Consider the following 20,821-nt stretch of genomic DNA (forward strand, 5'->3'; position numbering starts at 1 on the left):
ATCCCCATCACTCCCTCTTCTCCCCTCTCCCATCAGGCGAGAGGTACAGACGTGTGAAAACGCACACCTCCTGATTCAGGGACAGTTTCTTCCCAGCTGTTATCAGGCAACTGAATCATCCCGTCACCAACTAGAGAGTGGTCCTGAACTGTCATCCACCTCATTGAAGACCCTTGGACTATCTTTAATTAGACTTTAGTGGGCTTTATCTTGCACTAAACATTTTTCTCTCTATCTTGTATCTGTACACTGTGGATAGGGTGCTTGATTGAATCATGTATAGACATTTTCGCTGACTGGATTGCACACAACAAAAAAGCTTTTCACTGTACCTCAGTACCAATGACAATAATAAACTAAACTAAAGTAGGAAGTCAAATGGTTGGAAGTGTTTCAGGAGCACAGCGGCCTAGACGTCAGGTTTCAGCACTGGTTCGAGTATGTAAAGAGCTGTAATGTGCTGTGAGAGGGGAAAAAACATAAATACAACTAAAATTTTGCAAAAGGCAGTGAAAAGGGCTTGTAAATAAAACTGTAAAATTATTAATTTTGCAAGAAGCTTGAATAGCTGCACATTTGATGCCTTTGATGGTGAGTGTAGCTTCAGATACATCAATGGTATGGCCATTGGAAGTCATGAGCTTTCTTAGAATTGACATTAGAATTGGGTAAGGCGGCAACAGTTCTGAAGTGGACTACCGCCCTATGGGGTTAAATTTACGATCCTTGCTTTTGTGCCTCTTAAAAATCACTAAGCAGTGCACATACCCACTGAACCACTGGAAGACTTCACTTAAATTGCTTTGCTGGTTGTGAGCACAATGTTCAGATTCTACTCAATTTGTCACTGATATAACCAAATATTCCAGGATTGGGGAACCGTGTAATTATCTGGACTATGCCAAGGTTAATAGTTCCATCTGTGAACATGACACAACAAACAAGCATATATAAATTAACAAACAACATTTTATTTTGTCTGAATTTTACACGTTATTAATCAATTCATTCTCTACAATTCATGCACAGAATCAGATATTCGAATTACTTCCTAATGAAAAGCAAATAGAAAAATATGCATCGGAATGAAGTGAATTTATTGCCATAGCACAAAATTAATGAAAATGTAAAATAAAGAGAGACAGGGTTTAATGAAGGTTACAAACTGAATTTAATGTTTAATTCAAATCGTTCTAAACTTGCATGTAAAAAGACAAAGACTGAGCAAGAATTAGCTTCATAATATAAAAAATAAAGTAGCTGGACTGTTCTTCAGAATTGAGACATTTTTGATTCCAAATCTGCCAATTATTTTCTGGATATTTGAGGTTTATGATTACAGATGGAAGGTCTAATTATATGACAGATCACAAATTTAACAACAGAACGAGAACCATTGTAGTTACAAAATACAGAATACAAATAGGTCCAAGTAAGACGGTGGTGAAACTGGACTTCAACTGTTTTTGCACCCACTTCTGAAATTTATTTTACATTGATTTTATTAACAAAGATAATTGGGTTCGGAATTTGCTTATGCTTGTTTTGCAGAGCAATGAAAACCATTTCCAAATAAAGGTGATTGCTTGGAACAAACATTGCTTTTACCCCAACAGTTTTAGAAAACTGAAATTCAGTCTATAATATGACCAAAATTAGTTTCGAGATACAGCATGGAAACCGGCCCTTCCACCCACCGTTTAACCCAGAGAGTTATGAATCTGTGGAATGTTCTGCCACAGGAGTCAGCGGAGGCCAATTCACTGGATGTTTTCAAGAGGGAGTTAGATTTAGCTCTTAGGGCTAAAGGAATCAAGGGATATATGGGAAAAAGCAGGAACCAGGTACTAATTTTAGATGGTCAGCCATGATCATACTGAATGGCGGTGCTGGCTCGAAGGGCCGAATGGCCTGCTCCTGCACCTATTTTTCTGTGTTTCTGTTTCCATGAGTCCACTGATCAGTTGTTCACACTAGTTCCATGCTATCCCATTTTCTCATCCACTCCCCACACACCGGAGACAATTTACATTTGCCAATTAACCTACAAAGCCGCACGCCTTTGGGATGTGGAAGGAAATCGCGGTACCTGAAGGAAACCCGGCGGACAGTACCCGAGGTCAGGATCGAACCCGGGACTCTGTGTTGTAAGGCAGCAGCTCTGCCAGCTACGCCACTGTGCTGCCCTGTGGCACTTTAGTTGGGTTCAGGGTTTAGATTGGATAAAATGGCCACTGGTAGTACAGAAAGCGCTGAACAGGTCACGATGGATTATGATCACAGCGACCGCTAAATGATACCATTCCCGTGTCAGTATAAATCTATATCTATTTAAAAGTGTAAAACCACACTTTTAAATAGATATAGATTTGGAAACCACAAGTCGCATTATTTTTCCATCCAACAAATACTATTCAATGTTTAACAAATTCACACTCACTTGCCCTAGTTCCCTCGCTGAGTGATGATTGTCGTCATTCAATGGAGGCATAACACAGACGTGGTTCTAATAGGGTGGTCTGTACACATCTGGCTGGCCTTGTGGAGGTAGCCGCGGCGAGAACTGAGCGTTTGGATTCCTCGAGGGAGAAGCATTGGGGTAGCAAGAGAAGGAGGAATTTGGGAAGCAAGGAGGATGCCTTACATTTGATTCTGACCAGCTAGTGCTGATTGGGTGAGGGGGAAAAGAAGGAGGAGGGGGGATATGTGGTGGCGGCGGAGGAGGAGGATGGGATAGAAAGGTTGGCATATCATTGCACATAGGAGGCCAAAATGAAGGAGAATACGGATAAGGCATCATTGGATTGTGCATTGGTGGCTGTGAATGCATTGTGTTGCTAGCTGGATGCAAGCTTGGAGGTGCACAAGGTGACCTCTGATTAAACGGTGGACTAAAGGATCCACTTGGTTGAGGAAATCCATAATTTCCTGGGTTTTCAAACCCGGCTGAAGAATAGTGGTCATATCCTCGGCCAGGACTGTGGCGAAATCCTCTCCCACGTATTGACTTAACACGTGCTTGTTGTGATGCCTGGCCATCTTCTTTTCCACCTGTAATAAAGATCAATGATGTAGATTTATTAACAATTACGACTTGCAGCATGATGAATTGTTAGGAATGAACTGTAATAGTATGAAAAACTGGGCCGAGAGATCAAAATCAAAGTGCACAAAATAAAAACTATCCAAATATTCTTCTCGCATCTCAATATTTTCAATACGAATCCATTAGAGAATAACTAATGTACGAGATCAAAATCTCCCTTTTCTCTAATTTTATTGCTCTAATTTCTTTCGGTACACATTATTGCCCTATGATTTATGACATAATTCACGAGCCACAGTAACTCAACAGAACAATATGGTTTCCCCCAGTTCATTGTCAAAAAAATCACCCGTTAATTTAGATTTTCTAACACCAGCTAAATCAATTGTGTTAGTGTATACACTAAAGATCAGGATTATAAACAGACAACATCGTCAGCTATAGACTCCTACATTATTGGAGAACACTCTTCTATCCCCCCTTTTTATAAATGAAGTAGCCCAGCCCAATCATCAAGCAGGACTCTCCCTCTCCAACTTTTACTATCGGAACAAACATTTTTTTAAATCCCCTGAAAACAGTGCAACAAAAGTTTAAGATTTTGAGGACTGAGCAAAGCTTGTGAACCCTGTGCCTCAATCTCCGCAATGATTTCCAGCGTCAGATTCGGCAAACATCTTTGACGGAAAAGCTACATCAGTGCAGTTAATCGTAGCCTCCCGTGGGGATCGATCTCAACCTCATGGCTCTGAAATGCCTATGTGTATGTCATCCCATCACATTCACAAGCACTAATCACGTATGGTTCCCTGTCGAGCCACCTTCCATTGCCATCGTCAGCACAACGGCGAACAAAGATGTCAGGGAAATTAAATCAGTAGATTTGAAGGTGGAAATTACATTACAATCCACCCATAACCCGACCCACCGCATCCCACCTCAACAAAGCCACCGCTCAGATGTTAGGCATCATTTCTGCAAAATAAAGTGGAACATGTAGAATTCACAAAATACCTACAAGTACAGCCAGGATAGAATGTCTCATCATCGGAGCAAATAGGATAGAGATAGAAGAGTAGGGCGGTTGGAATAGAGTTGTTACAGGAAGCAGCGTGGGAAGAAGGGAGACAAGATAGCTGTGGGAATCTGTAGGCTTGTAATGGATGTTCGGCTTTATATCCATCTCAGGAGATAGGCTAGCTACACATTACAAGCCAACCAACTCCCACGGCTGGCTCGACCACATAATGGGTCTTTTTTTGGAAGACAAGAAGGCATGATATCTCAAGTACTTTAAATAAACTATAAAGCTAATTTGCTGATCATTGAATGACTGAAATGCCTTCAACATTCCCAATGTGCCGCTATTAAGAGGGCTATTAATATCGTGCTGCTCCATTAATAAGCGGGAAAAGCTGCAGAGCTTTCCTCTCCGTTAGCTGTAGAAACCCACTGATCACTAATGAGCCAGCAGAGACTCCTTCCTTTCCAGGTCAAATACAATGCTGTCAAGCAGGAAAGACTTTAGGGTGAAAAAATTGCAGCATCAGCAGCACCTGCAACATATCTATCGATGCAACAAATCACTCTTTCTGGACAACAGTCCCAGACCAAAATGAGAGCAGAAAAATGCTCTACGAAACATTGGTCTAAAATAAAGAATATTATATATATACATCTCATGTGGGATTTTTAAGTTGTTAATGAACTTGAGTTGATTATAATCAACTCATTATAACTTTTTAAAAATATCGACTAATTATATGAAGTAATTGGCTCACGAATGCCAGAGTATAATTGCATTAGTGAATTGAGCATCAGTGATTGATACAAGGCCAGTACAGAGTTTTTATTGGTTTCTCAGTTCAATAATTTCATGTTTAATTATACTGCCTAAATAATGGGCAGATTTTAGTTAATTACTGTTTGACTGCACACTGATAAAATCACCGTGCCAAATGAAATTGAATGTGTACCTAATGCAAAACATTTTATTTGTCCCTTTGGTAAAATTTGCAATGGAGAAGCAATGAAAGGATTAGTGTTTTAAAAAATGCAAAAATGCAAAATATTGTCGTGTCTGATGGTAGCTCAATTTTTAAATTATAGGTTCAATCAATTCTGAATTGAACCTATAATAAACTGTTAGAATAACTCAGTAGGTCAGGCAGCATATGTGAAGGGAAATGGACTGCGAATGTGAAGGGAAATGGACTGCAGAAACTGAATGGTTATACCAAAGGATTTAAAACAGTGTTAACCTTCCTCATTTCCCAGATGTCCACCAATCTGCCGTGCATTTACAATTTTCTATTTTATCAATACCAAAGTTTTGAAGTTAGTTACATAAAAACTCAATGGGACCAGGTATATAATTGTGAAATGAGGGGTTCCTAAAAAGGTTCAAAGTGAAAGAGAGGAAGGTGCAATAGGTAATAGAAACTCTTTGAAAATAGTGGAAACTGTGCAGAATGGTGGAAATTGTGCGGAGGTGGTGTGGAGGCTGATGAGGTGGAAGGCGAGGACAATGGAAACCATATTCTTGTTCTGACCCAGAGAACAGAGGCATGGTAAATGGATGATATGTGATCATGGGTCCTGTTAACAGCGGTTGAGGGGAACCACCATTTCAGGAAGACAGCACATTTTCCCCAACATCCTTAACTTTCAACATTTTGCAGGGGCCATTCCCTTTGCGATTTCCACTGTTTCTAACACCACTTTTTCTTACAACTGTTGGTGATGCAGCACCTTCATCTCCACCTCTTCCCTTCCAAACTATCTTTGCGGGTGAAAGCAACAATTCTCTTGCATTTCTTCCAATCTACATTCAGTAATTAGAATGGAGAAACCATACACAGACGGGGTGACTGCTTTGCAGAGAAACTACAGGGGTGGCTCTAGACTTTATGTTGCCTAGAACTTTAATTCTCCATTGCAAACCCACTCTGATACTGGTGCATGACCTCCTGTGCTGTTACAATGAGGCCTGCAGAAGCTTGAGGAACAGCACATCATCTTTTGACTGGCCATGCTGCCGGCTTCAGGACTCAATACAGAACTTTAGGTAATTTGATTTTTCTGTCTGTGCCAGTCATTTTAATCTGTGGTATTAGCTCAGTGGGTGTTTTCCGTCTGGGGTTGGAGGGTATGCATAGCCTGCCTGCTGGACATGTCTTTCTGCTCTGCATTTTGTACGGCTACATTCTCGTGTCCACGTCCTCATCTCTAACTGTTCCCCATTTACTCATTGGACAGATAACCTTGTTTAAAAGAAACTGCCGGAGAAACATCCGCAGTCCATTTCCCTTCACATATGCTGCCTGACCTACTGAGTTTATTTTTCCAGATTCCAATTGCAGTCTTTCGTCTCTCTTCTAGTTTACAGCTTTTCCCCATTGCCTTCCCATTTTTACCATATCAAAGAAAACAAATTTCCCCATTCCCCCCCCTGTCCTTCCCGACAGCTCTCTTTCCCGGTTTTGTTTCTCTTTTCATTGATGTGGCCCGACATGCTGAGTACCTCTGGTGATTTCAGGTTTCATTTCAGATTTGCAGCAGTCAATTTTTCAAATACACAACATATCAAATTTGAAATCCAAAATGTAACCGGTTACTCAACTTCTTCAACATAATTATCAAGAATGGGAAATGTTTGGTGATTACTTCAAAGCAGTTTGACTTGATGGGTATGTAACAGATTTGAGCTAGCATGTTGGGCAGCAGTACATTGGAATTAAAATGAAATTTGCAGTAAGTGCTGAAGAATTCAACAGTTTATAAAGAGCAATTAATGTTCCTTCCTGTGCTTTTATATATGAAAACTGGAAGTATGATGGAATATAGCTGGGAACTTTATCCTACCATTACTTTTGTCTGATTTTGCATTTGCAAATATTACACAAAATACAGCAGAAACAATAATAAACAATAATAATTTTGTATAACAAGTCGATCTATTGCATTGATAGAAAATGAAGGCATCCGCACATTGGATGTGCAGTTACTATCCTTAGGGGGCAGGGGGGAAGGGGGAGGGGAGGAGAGGGTGCTGCACCAATGCAAGAGAGGTTTGGGCCCAACGGGTCCACTTGGTCCAGATCTTCGTTAAAACTAAGTTGCAAGTGAACCAAAGAGCTGTCTTGTGGTTCCAAACTTTTCTGCAGGGACGTAAAGCAAAATGTAACTGCATCTCAAATCAACACTCCTCTTAACGTCTGCTAATATGGATGACTGCTACCTTCTACGCATTCATTTTTAGTAATTTCTATATTTGGAACATTTAAATCTCAGTTTCTCCACGTTTTTTTTGTCATTTAGAAAGCAGCCCCAAACTAGCTTTTACTTCTGAAGTGGATATCTGACATTTCCCCTAATTGAAATGCATATGCCACAATTCTGCTCATGCAGTCTCTCAATGTCTCTTTACATCTCTAGTCTATAACCTATACTATTAACTGTACTAACAGATTTTGACAAACTGCTCTCTAGTTTTTCCATTTAAATCTTTTATATGTGCACTGGGAAAGCAAGTCCTAGGAATGATCACTGGTCTCATACCTACCATCCTTATCCTTTGTTCCTAGCTCCTAACCAATTCCCCAACTAGTGCATTGTCTCAATTCTGATAACAGTTTCTTGTAGGTAACTTGTGATTCGATTTCCAGAAGCCTGTGCAAATGACATCTATAGACATGTCCTCATATTCTCACGAGCCAAAACTGTTCATGATCGTGCCAAAATGGCAACCATCAATTGCGGGAAAAACACTTTGGAACTATTTTGGTTTTCTTTCTCGGTGCAGTTCTGAAATTCAGCTGGCAACTCTGGAGGAGTGCTTCATCAACTAAAGTACAAATTGCTTTTGCTGCTATATCTGCTTTGCCATGCTTCAAATTCAAACTGTGCACATATTTTTCAGTCCTCAGCTGGAAAAGAAAGAAGATGTAAAAGCCTGGTATTGCTGATGGACCACAAAACACTTCTGGAAATTGCCTAGCTGCAAGATGAAATAACCATTACTGTGAAAGACTATCTGATTATGCTATAACAGGTGCATATTTGTTTTCCACAATTAAAATTAAATAACTGTAAACAATATCCTTATTGACAAGAGATGTCTATTTTACAGCGCATGATAAATTTAATTTGAACTTTGATTTGCAGGGGATTATAGTTAAATCCCTCACAAATAAACAAAGACTGGTTAAAACTACAATGACTCACCAGCTCGAGTGTTTTTATCTCCATGATTCTGTGGCTTCTTCTTCTTCCTTTGCTTTGCCTCTTTTTCTTTCTCATCATCACTGAAATCCAGAGCCTATTAAAGACCATAAATGTTTGTTTTATAACTCATTCTTACATTTCATGCCTTCCTATCACACTTAGAAAGTCAGTAATCAACCACACATGGCTTTAAATGAGACATCTGTGTTATTTATAATCCCCTTAACATCCTTTTAAGGGTATTACTGCCCATGAATACTGAGCTGAAGAGTATTAGGTATCGGGAAGGGTAGTTATGTAAACAAAATCCCAAATATTTGAAATTTAGATCCATTATAGTATTATCACAACTGAAATTAAATTTATTTTCTATCAACATATACAACTAAAATCCCCAGGGTGCAATTGTCAAGAGTTAAGAGCTAAGGCTTAGATGATTGTAAGAACATGTTAGTAGACAGTTACTTCCCTGCATTTTCACAAACGTTATAGACAATAGACAATAGACAATAGGTGCAGGAGTAGGCCATTCAGCCCTTCGAGCCAGCACCGCCATTCAATGCGATCATGGCTGATCACTCTCAATCAGTACCCCATTCCTGCCTTCTCCCCATACCCCCTCACTCCGCTATCCTTAAGAGCTCTATCCAGCTCTCTCTTGAAAGCATCCAACGAACTGGCCTCTACTGCCTTCTGAGGCAGAGAATTCCACACCTTCACCACTCTCTGACTGAAAAAGTTCTTCCTCATCTCCGTTCTAAATGGCCTACCTCTTATTCTTAAACTGTGGCCCCTTGTTCTGGACTCCCCCAACATTGGGAACATGTTTCCTGCCTCTAATGTGTCCAATCCCCTAATTATCTTATATGTTTCAATAAGATCCCCCCTCATCCTTCTAAATTCCAGTGTATACAAGCCCAATCGCTCCAGCCTTTCAACATACGACATTCCGGGAATTAACCTAGTGAACCTACGGCCCCTAGAACATTTGGGAGATTGTGTGTATCTTCCTCAGTGAAGACAGATCCAAAGTAACGGTTTAACTCGTCTGCCATTTCTTTGTTCCCCATAATAAATTCCCCTGCTTCTGTCTTCAAGGAACCCACATTTGCCTTGACTATTTTTTTCCTCTTCACGTACCTAAAAAAACTTTTGCTATCCTCCTTTATATTATTGGCTAGTTTACCCTCGTACCTCATCTTTTCTCCCCGTATTGCCTTTTTAGTTAACTTTTGTTGCTCTTTAAAAGAGTCCCAATCATCTGTCTTCCCACTCTTCTTTGCTATGTTATACTTCCTCTCCTTAATTTTTATGCTGTCCCTGACTTCCCTTGTCAGCCACAGGTGTCTCTTACTCCCCTTAGAGTCTTTCCACCTCTTTGGAATAAATTGATCCTGCAACCTCTGCATTATTCCCAGGAATACCTGCCATTGCTGTTCTACCGTCTTCCCTGCTAGGGCCTCCTTCCAGTCAATTTTGGCCAGCTCCTGCCTCATGCCTCTGTAATCCCCTTTGCTATACTGTAATACCGACACTTCCGATTTTCCCTTCTGCCTTTCCATTTGCAGAGTAAAACTTATCATGTTGTGATCACTGCCTCCTAATGGCTCTTTTACCTCTAGTCCCCTTATCAGATCAGGATCATTACACAACACTAAATCCAGAATTGCCTTCTCCCTGGTAGGCTCCAGTACAAGCTGTTCTAAGAATCCATCTCGAAGGCACTCTACAAACTCTCTTTCCTGGGGTCCATTTCCAACCTGATTTTCCCAGTCTACCTGCATGTTGAAATCTCCCATAACCACCGTAGCATTACATTTCTGACACGCCAATTTTATCTCCTGATTCAACTTGCACCCTATGTCGAGGCTACTGTTTGGGGGCCTATAGATAACTCCCATTAGGGTCTTTTTACCCTTACAATTCCTCATTTCTATCCATACTGATTCAACATCTCCTGATTCTATGTCACCCCTTGCAAGGGAATGAATATCATTCCTTACCAGCAGAGCAACCCCACCCCCTCTGCCCACCTGTCTGTCTTTTCTATACATTGTGTACCCCTGAATATTCAGTTCCCAGCCCTGGTCCTCTTGTAGCCATGTCTCAGTGATCCCTACAACATCATACTTGCCCATGACTAACTGAGCCTCAAGCTCATCCACTTTATTTTTTATACTACGCGCATTTAAGTACAACACTTTAACTTCTGTATTTACCTCCCCTCTCACATCGGTCACAATTGGCCCTGCCCTTAATTTCTTTTCCCCTCTAGAACTTCTGTTCCCATTCTTCCGAGAGTCTTTTGCAATATCTCCTGTATTCCCTTTTACCTCATCTTCATATTCACAATTTGTTAACCCCTCCCCCCCACTACTTAGTTTAAAGCCACAGGTGTCACACTAGCAAACCTGCCTGCCAGAATGTTTGTCCCCCTGCTGTTAAGATGTAACCCGTCCCTTTTGTACAAGTCACCCCTAGCCCAGAAGAGATCCCAGTGGTCCAGAAATCTAAATCCCTGCTCTCTGCACCAGCCCCTCAGCCATAAATTCATACCCTCTATCTCTCTGTTCTCTCTGTTATCTAACAAGTTGCTTGGCAATAAGGATCATAGATATAACCTCCACTCTACATGTATAATGATGTACCTTCAAAGATTATAAAACAAAATTCAATCAAGATTTGCATTTCAGTTAGCTGGAAAGCTGCTGCTGGTGGAAATATATATTTATGAATTCATAGTGGAAACAAAGTTTGCCCATAACTCATCTAGGTAAATATCACATGGATGTCCCCTGAGGACTTTCGTTACCCACTACCTGCAAGGGATCAACTGAAGAAATTGATGACATCTCTTTCTTTCAAAAACAATTGTTCCAAAGCATGACTCAAAGCAGCCCTTTGTTATTAGGAAACAATTTCTTTCACAAAAGGTACACCACCATTTGACATTTACGAAAAAACAAATTTCAATGAAGCAATTATCTGCTCAAATTAGTTACCATCATCCAAATAGTTGCCATAAGCTTTTAAAAGAGGCTAGACCAAGTGGACCCGTTGGGCCCAAACCTCTCCTGCATTGGTGCAGCACCCTCTCCTCCCCCCCCCCCCCACCGTCCTCCCTCCCCTCCCCTCCCCCTGTCCCTGTCCCTCTCCTCCTCCCCCCCATTCCACCCCCATCAACCCCCCTCCTTCTCTCCCCCCCCCCTACTTCCACCCTCCTCCCTTCCCCCTCCCTCCCTCCCTCCCTAGGAGATAGATTTAAACTTTAAAATGTGAATAACTTTAAAAATATAACACCGATTTCAATGAAACTTCTCCCATTAGCACCAAAGGGACGACGGTGAGTAAGGTGGGCCTAAAATTGTCGCGCTATCATGTACCGTTTTGGCTGTAGTTCAGGCACAAACAACAAACAAACGAGAGTTTTAGTATATAGATGTGCGTGGCAACCTTTTTACACAGAGAGTGGTAAATGTCGCTTATGTGCTGCTGGGGGCACTGGTGGATGAAGATATGATAGCGGTATTTAACAAGCTTTTAGACAGGAATACGCAAGGTATGGTTGAATACAGATCATGTACAAGCAGCTCAGAGATGGTCTTTGCATCATGTTTGACACAGATGGTGTGGGCCAAAGGACCTGTTCCCATGTTGTACTCTATGTTTCATAAGAAAACAATAATGTGCTTAATAATATAACATCCTCTATTCTGGATTCAAAGACATATATACAAGAGACCAGTTTTGTTCATTCTGTAAACATGCAGCTGGCAGGTAGCATCTCAAGGCAGGTGTTATATGAGCTTTATTGAGAAATAAAGGTGTTGCTCAAATACATTTTGCCTAAGGTTCCTCCCAATGTTACGTTGTGAACAAAATCATTTTCCTCCTCCTTTGGGTGAGGTTTCAGGTCGAGATCCTTCTTCAGACTGAAAGTCACGGGAAAAGAAAACAAGATATCGATGATGATGCAGAGAGATATAGAACAAATTACTGAAAGATATGCAATAAAGTAGCAATGATAAAGGAAACAGGCCAATGTTAGCTGTAGCTAGGTGAGAATGAAAGCTGGTGTGACTTGGGTGGGGGAGGGATGGAGAGAGAGGGAATGCAAGGGCTACTTAAAGTTAGATAAATCAATCATTATACCCCTGGGGTGTCAGCTGCCCAAGGAAAATATGAGGTGCTGTTCCTCCAATTTGCGTTTAGCCTCACTCTGACAATGGCGGGGGCCTAGGACAGAAAGGTCAGTGTGGGATTGGGAAGAGGAATTAAAATGTTTAGCAACCGGGAGATCAGGTAGGTCCAGGCGGACTGAGCGAAGGTGTTCTGCGAAACGATTGCCCCTTCTAGGTTTGGTCTCGCTGATGTATTAGAGTCCACATCTTGAATAACGGATACAGTAGATGAGGCTGGAGGAGGTGCAAGTGAACCTCTGCCTAACCTGACGTGACTGTATGGGTCTCCTGGACAGAGTCGAGGGAGGAGGTACAGGGACAGGTGCTGCATCTCCTGCTATTGCTGGGGAAGGCACCTAGGGAGGGGGTGGTTTGGGTGGGAAGGGATGAGTTAACCAGGGAGTTGCGGAGGGGACGGTCTCGGTGGAAGGCGGAAAGGCTGAATTGTTTTATCACACGGCAGCAGTGCAATTGTGAGGGTGCTGCTGTTGCAACATGGTCGGGCAACAATATCTCATTTGAGATGACTTCTGAAGGCTGAGAATGCTCTTTAAAGAATACGGTGAAACAGTTTTGAATATACTAATTCTTGTACCTTATTCCCTATCAATGAAAATTCAGATACAACTTCTGCCAGACATCATCAATTAGTACTATTATATACAAAAGTTTAAAGTAGATAAACACACCTAACCAGAATTGCCAGAGTATAAAATATTGCTAGTACTAATTTTTGTTGAAGAATATGCAGTGTTTTGGATCAGATCCTTCTTCTGACTGGATTTTTCAGGTGTATTGGACTTGACAAGATAAGTGCACGTTCCTTCTTTCATCATTAAGAGTTATACTTTTGATAATTTTGAGACGGAAATTTACGTAAAGCGTGATGTATTCTGAATGGTCCCAACTCGAAACATCGCCTATCCATGCCCTCCAGGGAAGCTGCTTTACCCACTGAGTTACCTGCTTTGGGTTTTGTTTGAGAGAAATAACTGAGTAAAATGGCAATTACTAAATGGTTGTTGCAGAATTGGCCCTAAAGCTCAAGTAAAGGTACTTCCACTGCATTGACCAATATGCCTTCTACAACCAAGAACATGGAAAGATAACTTGCAGAGTGCTAATGCAGAAAAGATCTATTATAACTGCATTATAGACAATAGACAATAGGTGCAGGAGTAGGCCATTTGGCCCTTTGAGCCAGCACTGCCATTCAATGTGATCATGGCTGATCATTCACAATCAGTACCCCGTTCCTGCCCTCTCCCCATACCCCCTGACTCCGCTATCATTAAGAGCTCTATCTAACTCTCTCTTGAAAGCATCCAGAGAATTGGCCTCCACTGCCTTCTGAGGCCGAGAATTCCACAGATTTACAACTCTCTGACTGAAAAAGTTTTTCCTCATCTCCATTCTAAATGGCCTACCCCTTATTCTTAAACTGTGGCCCTTGGTTCTGGACTCCTCCAACATTGGAAACATGTTTCCTGCCTCTAGCGTGTCCAATCCCATAATAATCTTATATGTTTCAATAAGATTCCCTTTCATCCTTCTAAATTACAGTGTATAAAGCCTAGTCACTCCGGTCTTTCAACATATGACAGTCCCGCCATTCCGGGAATTAACCAAGTGAACCTACGCTGCACTCCCTCAATAGCAAGAATGTCCTTCCTCAAATTTGGAGACCAAAACTGCACACAGTACTCCAGGTGCGGTCTCACTAGGGCCCTATACAACTGCAGTAGGACCTCTTTGCTCCTATACTCAACTCCTCTTGTTATGAAGGCCAACATTTCATTGGCTTTCTTCACTGCCTGCTGTACCTGCATGCTTCCTTTCAGTGACTGATGCGCTAGGACACCCTGATCTCGTTGTACGTCCCCTTTTCCTAACTTGACACCATTCAGATAATAATCTGCCTTCTTATTCTTACCACCAAAGTGGATAACCTCACACTTATCCACATTAAACTGCATCTGCCATGCATCCGCCCACTCACACAACCTGTCCAAGTCACCCTGCATCCTCACCGTGAAGGTAATTTTCATAAAGCACAGCTAGTATTTGCAAACGCATCTTTCCCATCTACACGTAAATGACAGATTTTAATATTTTATCAGAATATTTGGGTGACTGTAATGAAACTCTGTATAAGCAAGTCACTGGGCAATTAAAATGTGTTGCTATTAAACTAAGAACAAGAAGAGAAGATTCATTGAACTTATTTAACTAAACTGATCTGAATGGTTCAAGATATCAGAAAATATAATGCACTGCAAAATATTTGCAGATAGTGAAGATGGTTGTGAAATGTTGCAGCAGGATCTGGATCGATTGGCCATGTGGGCAGAGGAATGATTGACGGAATTTCATACAGAAAAGTGTGAAGTGTAGAATTTTAGGACGTCGGACAAGGGCAGGACCTACACAGTAAATGGTAGGCCTCGTGGTAGTGTTGTAGAGCAGAGGGATCTAGGAGTACAGGTGCATGGTTCCCTGAAGGTCCAGTCTCAGGTAGATATGGTGGTCAAAAAGGCTTTGGGCACTTTAGCCTTCATCAGTCAGAGAATTGAGTACAGAAGTTGGGAGGTCATGTTGCAGTTGTATAAGATGTTGGTGAGACCTCATTTAGAATATTGTGTTCAGTTCTGGGCACCATGTTATAGGAAAGATATTGTCAAGCTTGGAAGGGTTCAGAAGAATGTTGCCAGGACTAGAGGGTGTGAGCTATAGGGAGAGGTTGAGTAGGCTGGGCCTCTATTCTATGAGGGGAGATCTTATAGAGGTATACAAAATCATGAGAGGAATAGATTGGGTAGATGCACAGTCTTATGCCCAGAGTAGGAGAATCGAGGACCAGGGGACATAGGTTCAAGGTGAAGGGGAAAAGATTTAATAGTCCGACGTCTAACTTTTTCATACAAAGGGTGGTGGTTGTATGGAACAAGCTGCCAGAGGAGGTAGTTGAGGCTGGCACTATCCCATCGTTTAAGAATCAGTTAGACATGTGCATGGATAGGACAGGTTTGGAGGGAGATGGACCAAAGGCAGGCAAGTGGGACTTGTGTAGCTGGGACATTGTTGGCTGGTGTGGGCGAGTTGAGCCGACGGGCCTGTTTCCACACTATCACTTTATGACTCTATAACAAAAACGAAGGAATTTATGAAGATGATTAAATTATTAAATATCAGTCCATGGTCTGTCAGTTAATTGATCAATTCCCCATCTACTTCTGAACATTGAATGGTAATGTTTAGGACCTAAATTCCCAGAAAGTACTTCAAAGTTATTCCACAAAAATGTCAAATTATTTCACAAATGCTGAAAAATTGCCTTCTGACTACAGGTTTTGTAAACTGCGCTGCCAAAGTCAAAATTTATAATACCACCTGCAATACAAAGGTCAAGGAAGAAACAAATTGATCACTTTTTTCAATTGAATGTCAAATATAATGGGAGATAACAGGCCATGATTGGCGTTTTACATAACATTTCCATCTTAAAAACTAACAGTATAAAAGACCCTTTGTAAGATAGCTTTCACGAAAAAAATATTCATAATAACCATTCTCTCTAACAATTTCTTAGCCATAGCCGATTTTGTCAGCTGTCTTCATTATACGAGGAGTGATTCATTTCGGGCAAAGGTATTCGCCAGAAGGATGCTGATAATCTACCCTTCCTCAAATCCGCATTGGCGTTTTATGCTCAATATATTTGTCTTACTCTATAAACTCTCTGAAGAGAATTTGTAATTGTTCTACCATGGGTATTCGGAACGGGAAGTGTGTCCCCAAACTCATTTGTGCAGCCCAAAACGTCACCCATTCCTTCTCTTCTCCTGTGATGGTGTCTGACCCGCTGAGTTACTCCAGCATTTTGTGTCTACCTTCGATTTGAACCAGCATCTGCAGTTATTTTCCTATAGCCTTCACATTAAGATGCCCACCTCTTTGTTTTAATGAACTTTATTAAATTACACTGTGTTATCGGAGCTTATTTGGATGTTGTAGTCTTCATATTCAGCAAATATTACAATTAAGAAAATTACTTTGGTTTCCCAGATTCCAAATTCACTGGACATGAGCAACTAATTTTGACTCTTTCCCTTTCATTCAATTAATTATCCCAATGATCAAGTAACAAGATAATTACCATAAAAGATTTCCATGTGTGCAAAGGTCATATTGATGCGAGGGTTGGCAGGTTAAATGACTAGTGTATATCAAAGATACTAGAGGAACAAGATAGACCACTCGACCCTAAAAACCGTAGTACATCATGGTGCCATTTTAGTAGGCAGAAACTTGCAGAAATATTTTAAAAGAAAGATAACTAAAATCTGTGAATTGATAGATGAGATATATTCTGCATTTTAATGGTATCATCACACATACTGTTCCCGCAAAACACTGATTACACTGCAAGAGGCATAGTGAACGGCTGGTTTTGACTATTAAAATGGCTCCTTCGCGTACTACACTTCAGTATAGGCGATTTCAACGGAGTGGTCCATCTTGTTCCTCTAGTATCTTTGGTGTAAATTGGCCCCTATTGTGGGAAGAGGATGAGAATTTGAGGAGAATAAAGTGGCATCATCATAGGATTAGTTCAGTTTAGAGATACTGCGCGGAAACAGGCCCTTCGGCCCACCAAGTTAGCACCGACTAGCGATCCCCACACATTAACACTATCTTACACTTTGTTACATTTATACCGCCAATTAACCTACAAACATGTACGATTTGGGAGTTTGGGAGGAAACCGAAGATCTCGGAGAAAACACAGTCACGGGGAGAACGTGCAAACTCCGTACAGACAGCACATGTAGTTGGGATCGAACCCAGGTGTCCCATCGCTGTAAGCACTGTAAGACAGCAACTACCACTGTGCCACCGTGCCACCCCATTATGTGATTTTGCACACTGGAGGGCTTATATAAATAAGTGTGCGTGCATCTGTGCGTGTGCATAAATCTAGTGGAGTAATCATACAGTGTGCAAGACAAGATGTATAAGCTAATTATCAAAGATAAGCACACTCAAATGCCACATCAGATTGAAGATAATGATGAGTTACTGGACAGAACTCTAAACCGTGAGTAGATTTTACTGTTAAAATGCTCTTTAGTCATTATGTACACAGAAAGGAATATATAAATATATATAAGCATCTTTGAGTGTTTAGAAAAGCGCTATATAAATGTAATGCATCATTATTATTATTATTATAAATAAGAGAGCTGCCATAAAAGCTTCACTAAGACAAGAGGTTGGTCTATCTGCATAGCAAGTGTTTGACTGATATCACAACAGGTTAATCTTGATATAAAGAACCGATGGAGGAACCAAAAGCTTTCAATATCTTGATGAACAGTTAGAATAGGAAATTAAGATCTTAATTTTGGTTCAAACTCTGCTGACATGCAATTAAAATTAGGTTACGAAAATTGCATGTCTTATTTCAATAGTACATGACTAGTTATTACATATACATTTTTGATGAAATTTAATTTAAATGATCAAAGCAATATGAAAAAAGTTTATAGTATCCATACATCTCATCAAGCTTGGCTGAGTAAGCTGACATAATTTCTAGTGAACCATCAATCCCTTTTATTGTCCAATTATGAAAATGGCAAAAATATGGTGTTAACAACTTCAGGCCAATTTAAATGAACGCTGAGAAATTTCTTTTTTTTTTCCCAGAAGGAAACTATAGTAACTTGGAAGCACAAAAATTATCTGCACCTGCCTGACTTCTATAATATGCAAGTAGACCCAAAATGCTGGAGTAACTCAGCGGGTCAGGCAGCATCTCTGAAGAAAAGGAATAGGTGACGTTCCGGGTCTCCCTCCCTGACTCTCAGTCTGATGAAGGGTCTTGACCCGAAATGTCGCCTATTCCTTTTCTCCAGAGATGCTGCCTGTCTTGCTGAGTTACTCCAACATTTTGTGTCCATCTTCGTGGTAAACCAGCATCTACTGTTCCTTCTTTTACATTCTATAATATGCAATTCCATTAGCCACTCTGGGATTTAATTGAGGCCCCCTTTTGAATGCTTATAAACATCCACAATCATCACACATTCTGGCAATCAATTTCAGAAAATAAAAACTGTAAAAAGTGTCATGTCCCATCTTCCTTTCTAATCAATTCAATCCAAAAGCCAATCCCTTTAACAATAACATGCAGGTCTCTCCCTCTCTCCCCCACTCAGAAGCCTTAAGCATTTGAGGCTGTGTGGACTGGAAGTGTCTGCAGTGAAGTGCTTGCATTACATTTAGCCACATGATGGATGACATCCATAATACTCATTAACGTTTAAACTTTGCCCACCCATTCCTTTCACAGATGCTGCCTGACCCACTGAGTTACTCCAGAACTTTGTGTTTTACTCAGAAGACCTAAATCTTTCTAAGAATTTGTTTATCGATTTACTGAGATTTTGCAGGTAATCTCCCAAAACGATAAAGGTCGTGATACAACCTTACATCAATAGTTGTTAAACAGTTACAAATCTCCATGCAGAAGTGTAGTAGTAGTTATTGGTCTTACAAGAAATACATTCATTACCATTCCAACGTTGGCAATCCCACAAGTGACAATCTTATTCTTCATTTGTGTGGCAACTTGGTATACCTTCATATTTCTTTAAGATACACCATATTAGGGTTTCAACAAATGAATGTAACTATGTGGAATAGTGCATGTTTTTTTTTTCCAGAAGTCACATACAAGTCCATTGTATCTCAGGTTCAACAGTGCTTCTCTGAAGATTTCTACTTGTAAACCTTCTCCAACTGAAGTTAAGCAAATGGGTTGGTAATATTCCAGTTTTATGACATTTCTCTTTTGAGATAAAGCTGCCAAAGTAGTGGCAATTTACATGCATTGATGAATTGATCAGCAACTCTTTTGAAATGTGGGCAGAAACCGGAGCATCCCAAGGAAAACTGCACAGACTCAAAAGGAATGTGCCAACTCAGCACATAAAGTGGCCAAAGTCAGGATTGAACCGAGTTCCCTGGAACAGTAAAGCAACAGCACTAATTGCTGCATCAATGCGATGCTTTTTTATTTTTAATGTCCCCACATTTTTTTTAAATGTGCTCTTCTGTTAGCTCTGGGGAAACGAATGCCTTACTTTAAAAGAATAACATTTCAGAAGGGTTTATTTTATCAGCAAAAAATGTACCCACTGCGATATGGCCATGGAAAATTCCTAAAAGTTAAAAGTGACAGAATTAATGAAATAATAGACATCTACGTTTTATCTTGAACTTGAAAATGCCTGTTGTCCAGAAAGGCACTGTGTTGGATTCTGAACAAAACCTTGGATTTACCCAAACCAACTAGCTTAACTGACACATCTGTACACCAAGGTTTTTTTACTGGAGAATAAAAAGCAGAAGCATAGCATTTCACCTGCTCATTATAGCAAAGTATAACTATATTGGAAAATTAACAACTGATAACATCACCTTGTCCTTAATTAACCTATTGCCATGTATCCTGTGTTTCATAACTGGAAATCACTTGATTTTATACTGTCACAATGAATTAAAAAATTGTAATATACATGAAACATTCATTTTGTTTATTAAATAATCTGATCTGTGCAAGAACTAATTTATGTTACATTGCCTTACTTTTTATTTGTTTCAATGAAACAAGGAATGTAATTTGTTTTTACATTTAAAAATGTCACAAATATAAAAGTATTCCATTTATCTTAAAGGGCTACTCCAGTTTCCATTCTCAAAATAAAATATGAAAACATTAAACTTAAATGAAACATACAGTATCAATCAGTGTCTGCAACTCTTTCTGGTGTATTGACTCAAGTACAATTTAATTTTGAAGCCTTATGCACTAAACATTATTACCTTACCATATATCTGTACCCTGTGAATGGCTCGATTGTAATCATGTATGGTCTTTCCGCTGACTGGTTAGCACGCAACAAAAGCTTCGCAGTGTACCTCAGTACACATGGCAACAAACTAAACTGAACTGAACTTTTAAAATTCATCGCGCAAAAAAATTGTTCAAGGTTGAGTGGTCAGGAACATATTTCCAAATGGAACAAATCAAGCACTTGTTCTGAAGAGTTACATCAAAGTGAGGGAAAGACACATCCATCCTTACATATGAAAAATAAAACAGCGTGCAGCGATCCAGGAGTAGTTTCATCAATATCCTGTAAAGTTGCATCAAATCTACTTTTATGACCACATCCCTCGCAATAAAGGCCGGCAAGTAATTTAGAAAGAAGTTCTAACTTATAACTTGTAACAAATAAAAGTAATGCAATCACATACAGTTAGTTCTGCTGTTTGGGTCATATTGAAGTACTAGATGCGA

The 20,821-nt window shown here is 40.2% G+C and overlaps 1 protein-coding gene across 1 annotated transcript in view; it reads right to left on the reverse strand.

The window, feature by feature from the left end:
• Window positions 1–1,107: 1,107 nt before the first annotated feature.
• The window catches only part of LOC144600774 (uncharacterized), a 111,450-nt gene continuing 91,736 nt past the window's right edge, over window positions 1,108–20,821 (reverse strand). Inside the window, exons 8-9 of the mRNA XM_078412672.1 lie at window positions 8,273–8,366; window positions 1,108–3,051 (exon numbers count right to left, since the gene is read on the reverse strand). Of these exons, the coding sequence (XP_078268798.1) occupies window positions 2,507–3,051; window positions 8,273–8,366 (639 nt within the window). The 3' untranslated portion in view covers window positions 1,108–2,506. The remainder of the gene's footprint in view (window positions 3,052–8,272; window positions 8,367–20,821) is intronic.

This window comes from Rhinoraja longicauda, chromosome 1 (genome assembly GCF_053455715.1).
Source record: "Rhinoraja longicauda isolate Sanriku21f chromosome 1, sRhiLon1.1, whole genome shotgun sequence".
Classification (NCBI taxonomy): domain Eukaryota; kingdom Metazoa; phylum Chordata; class Chondrichthyes; order Rajiformes; family Arhynchobatidae; genus Rhinoraja; species Rhinoraja longicauda.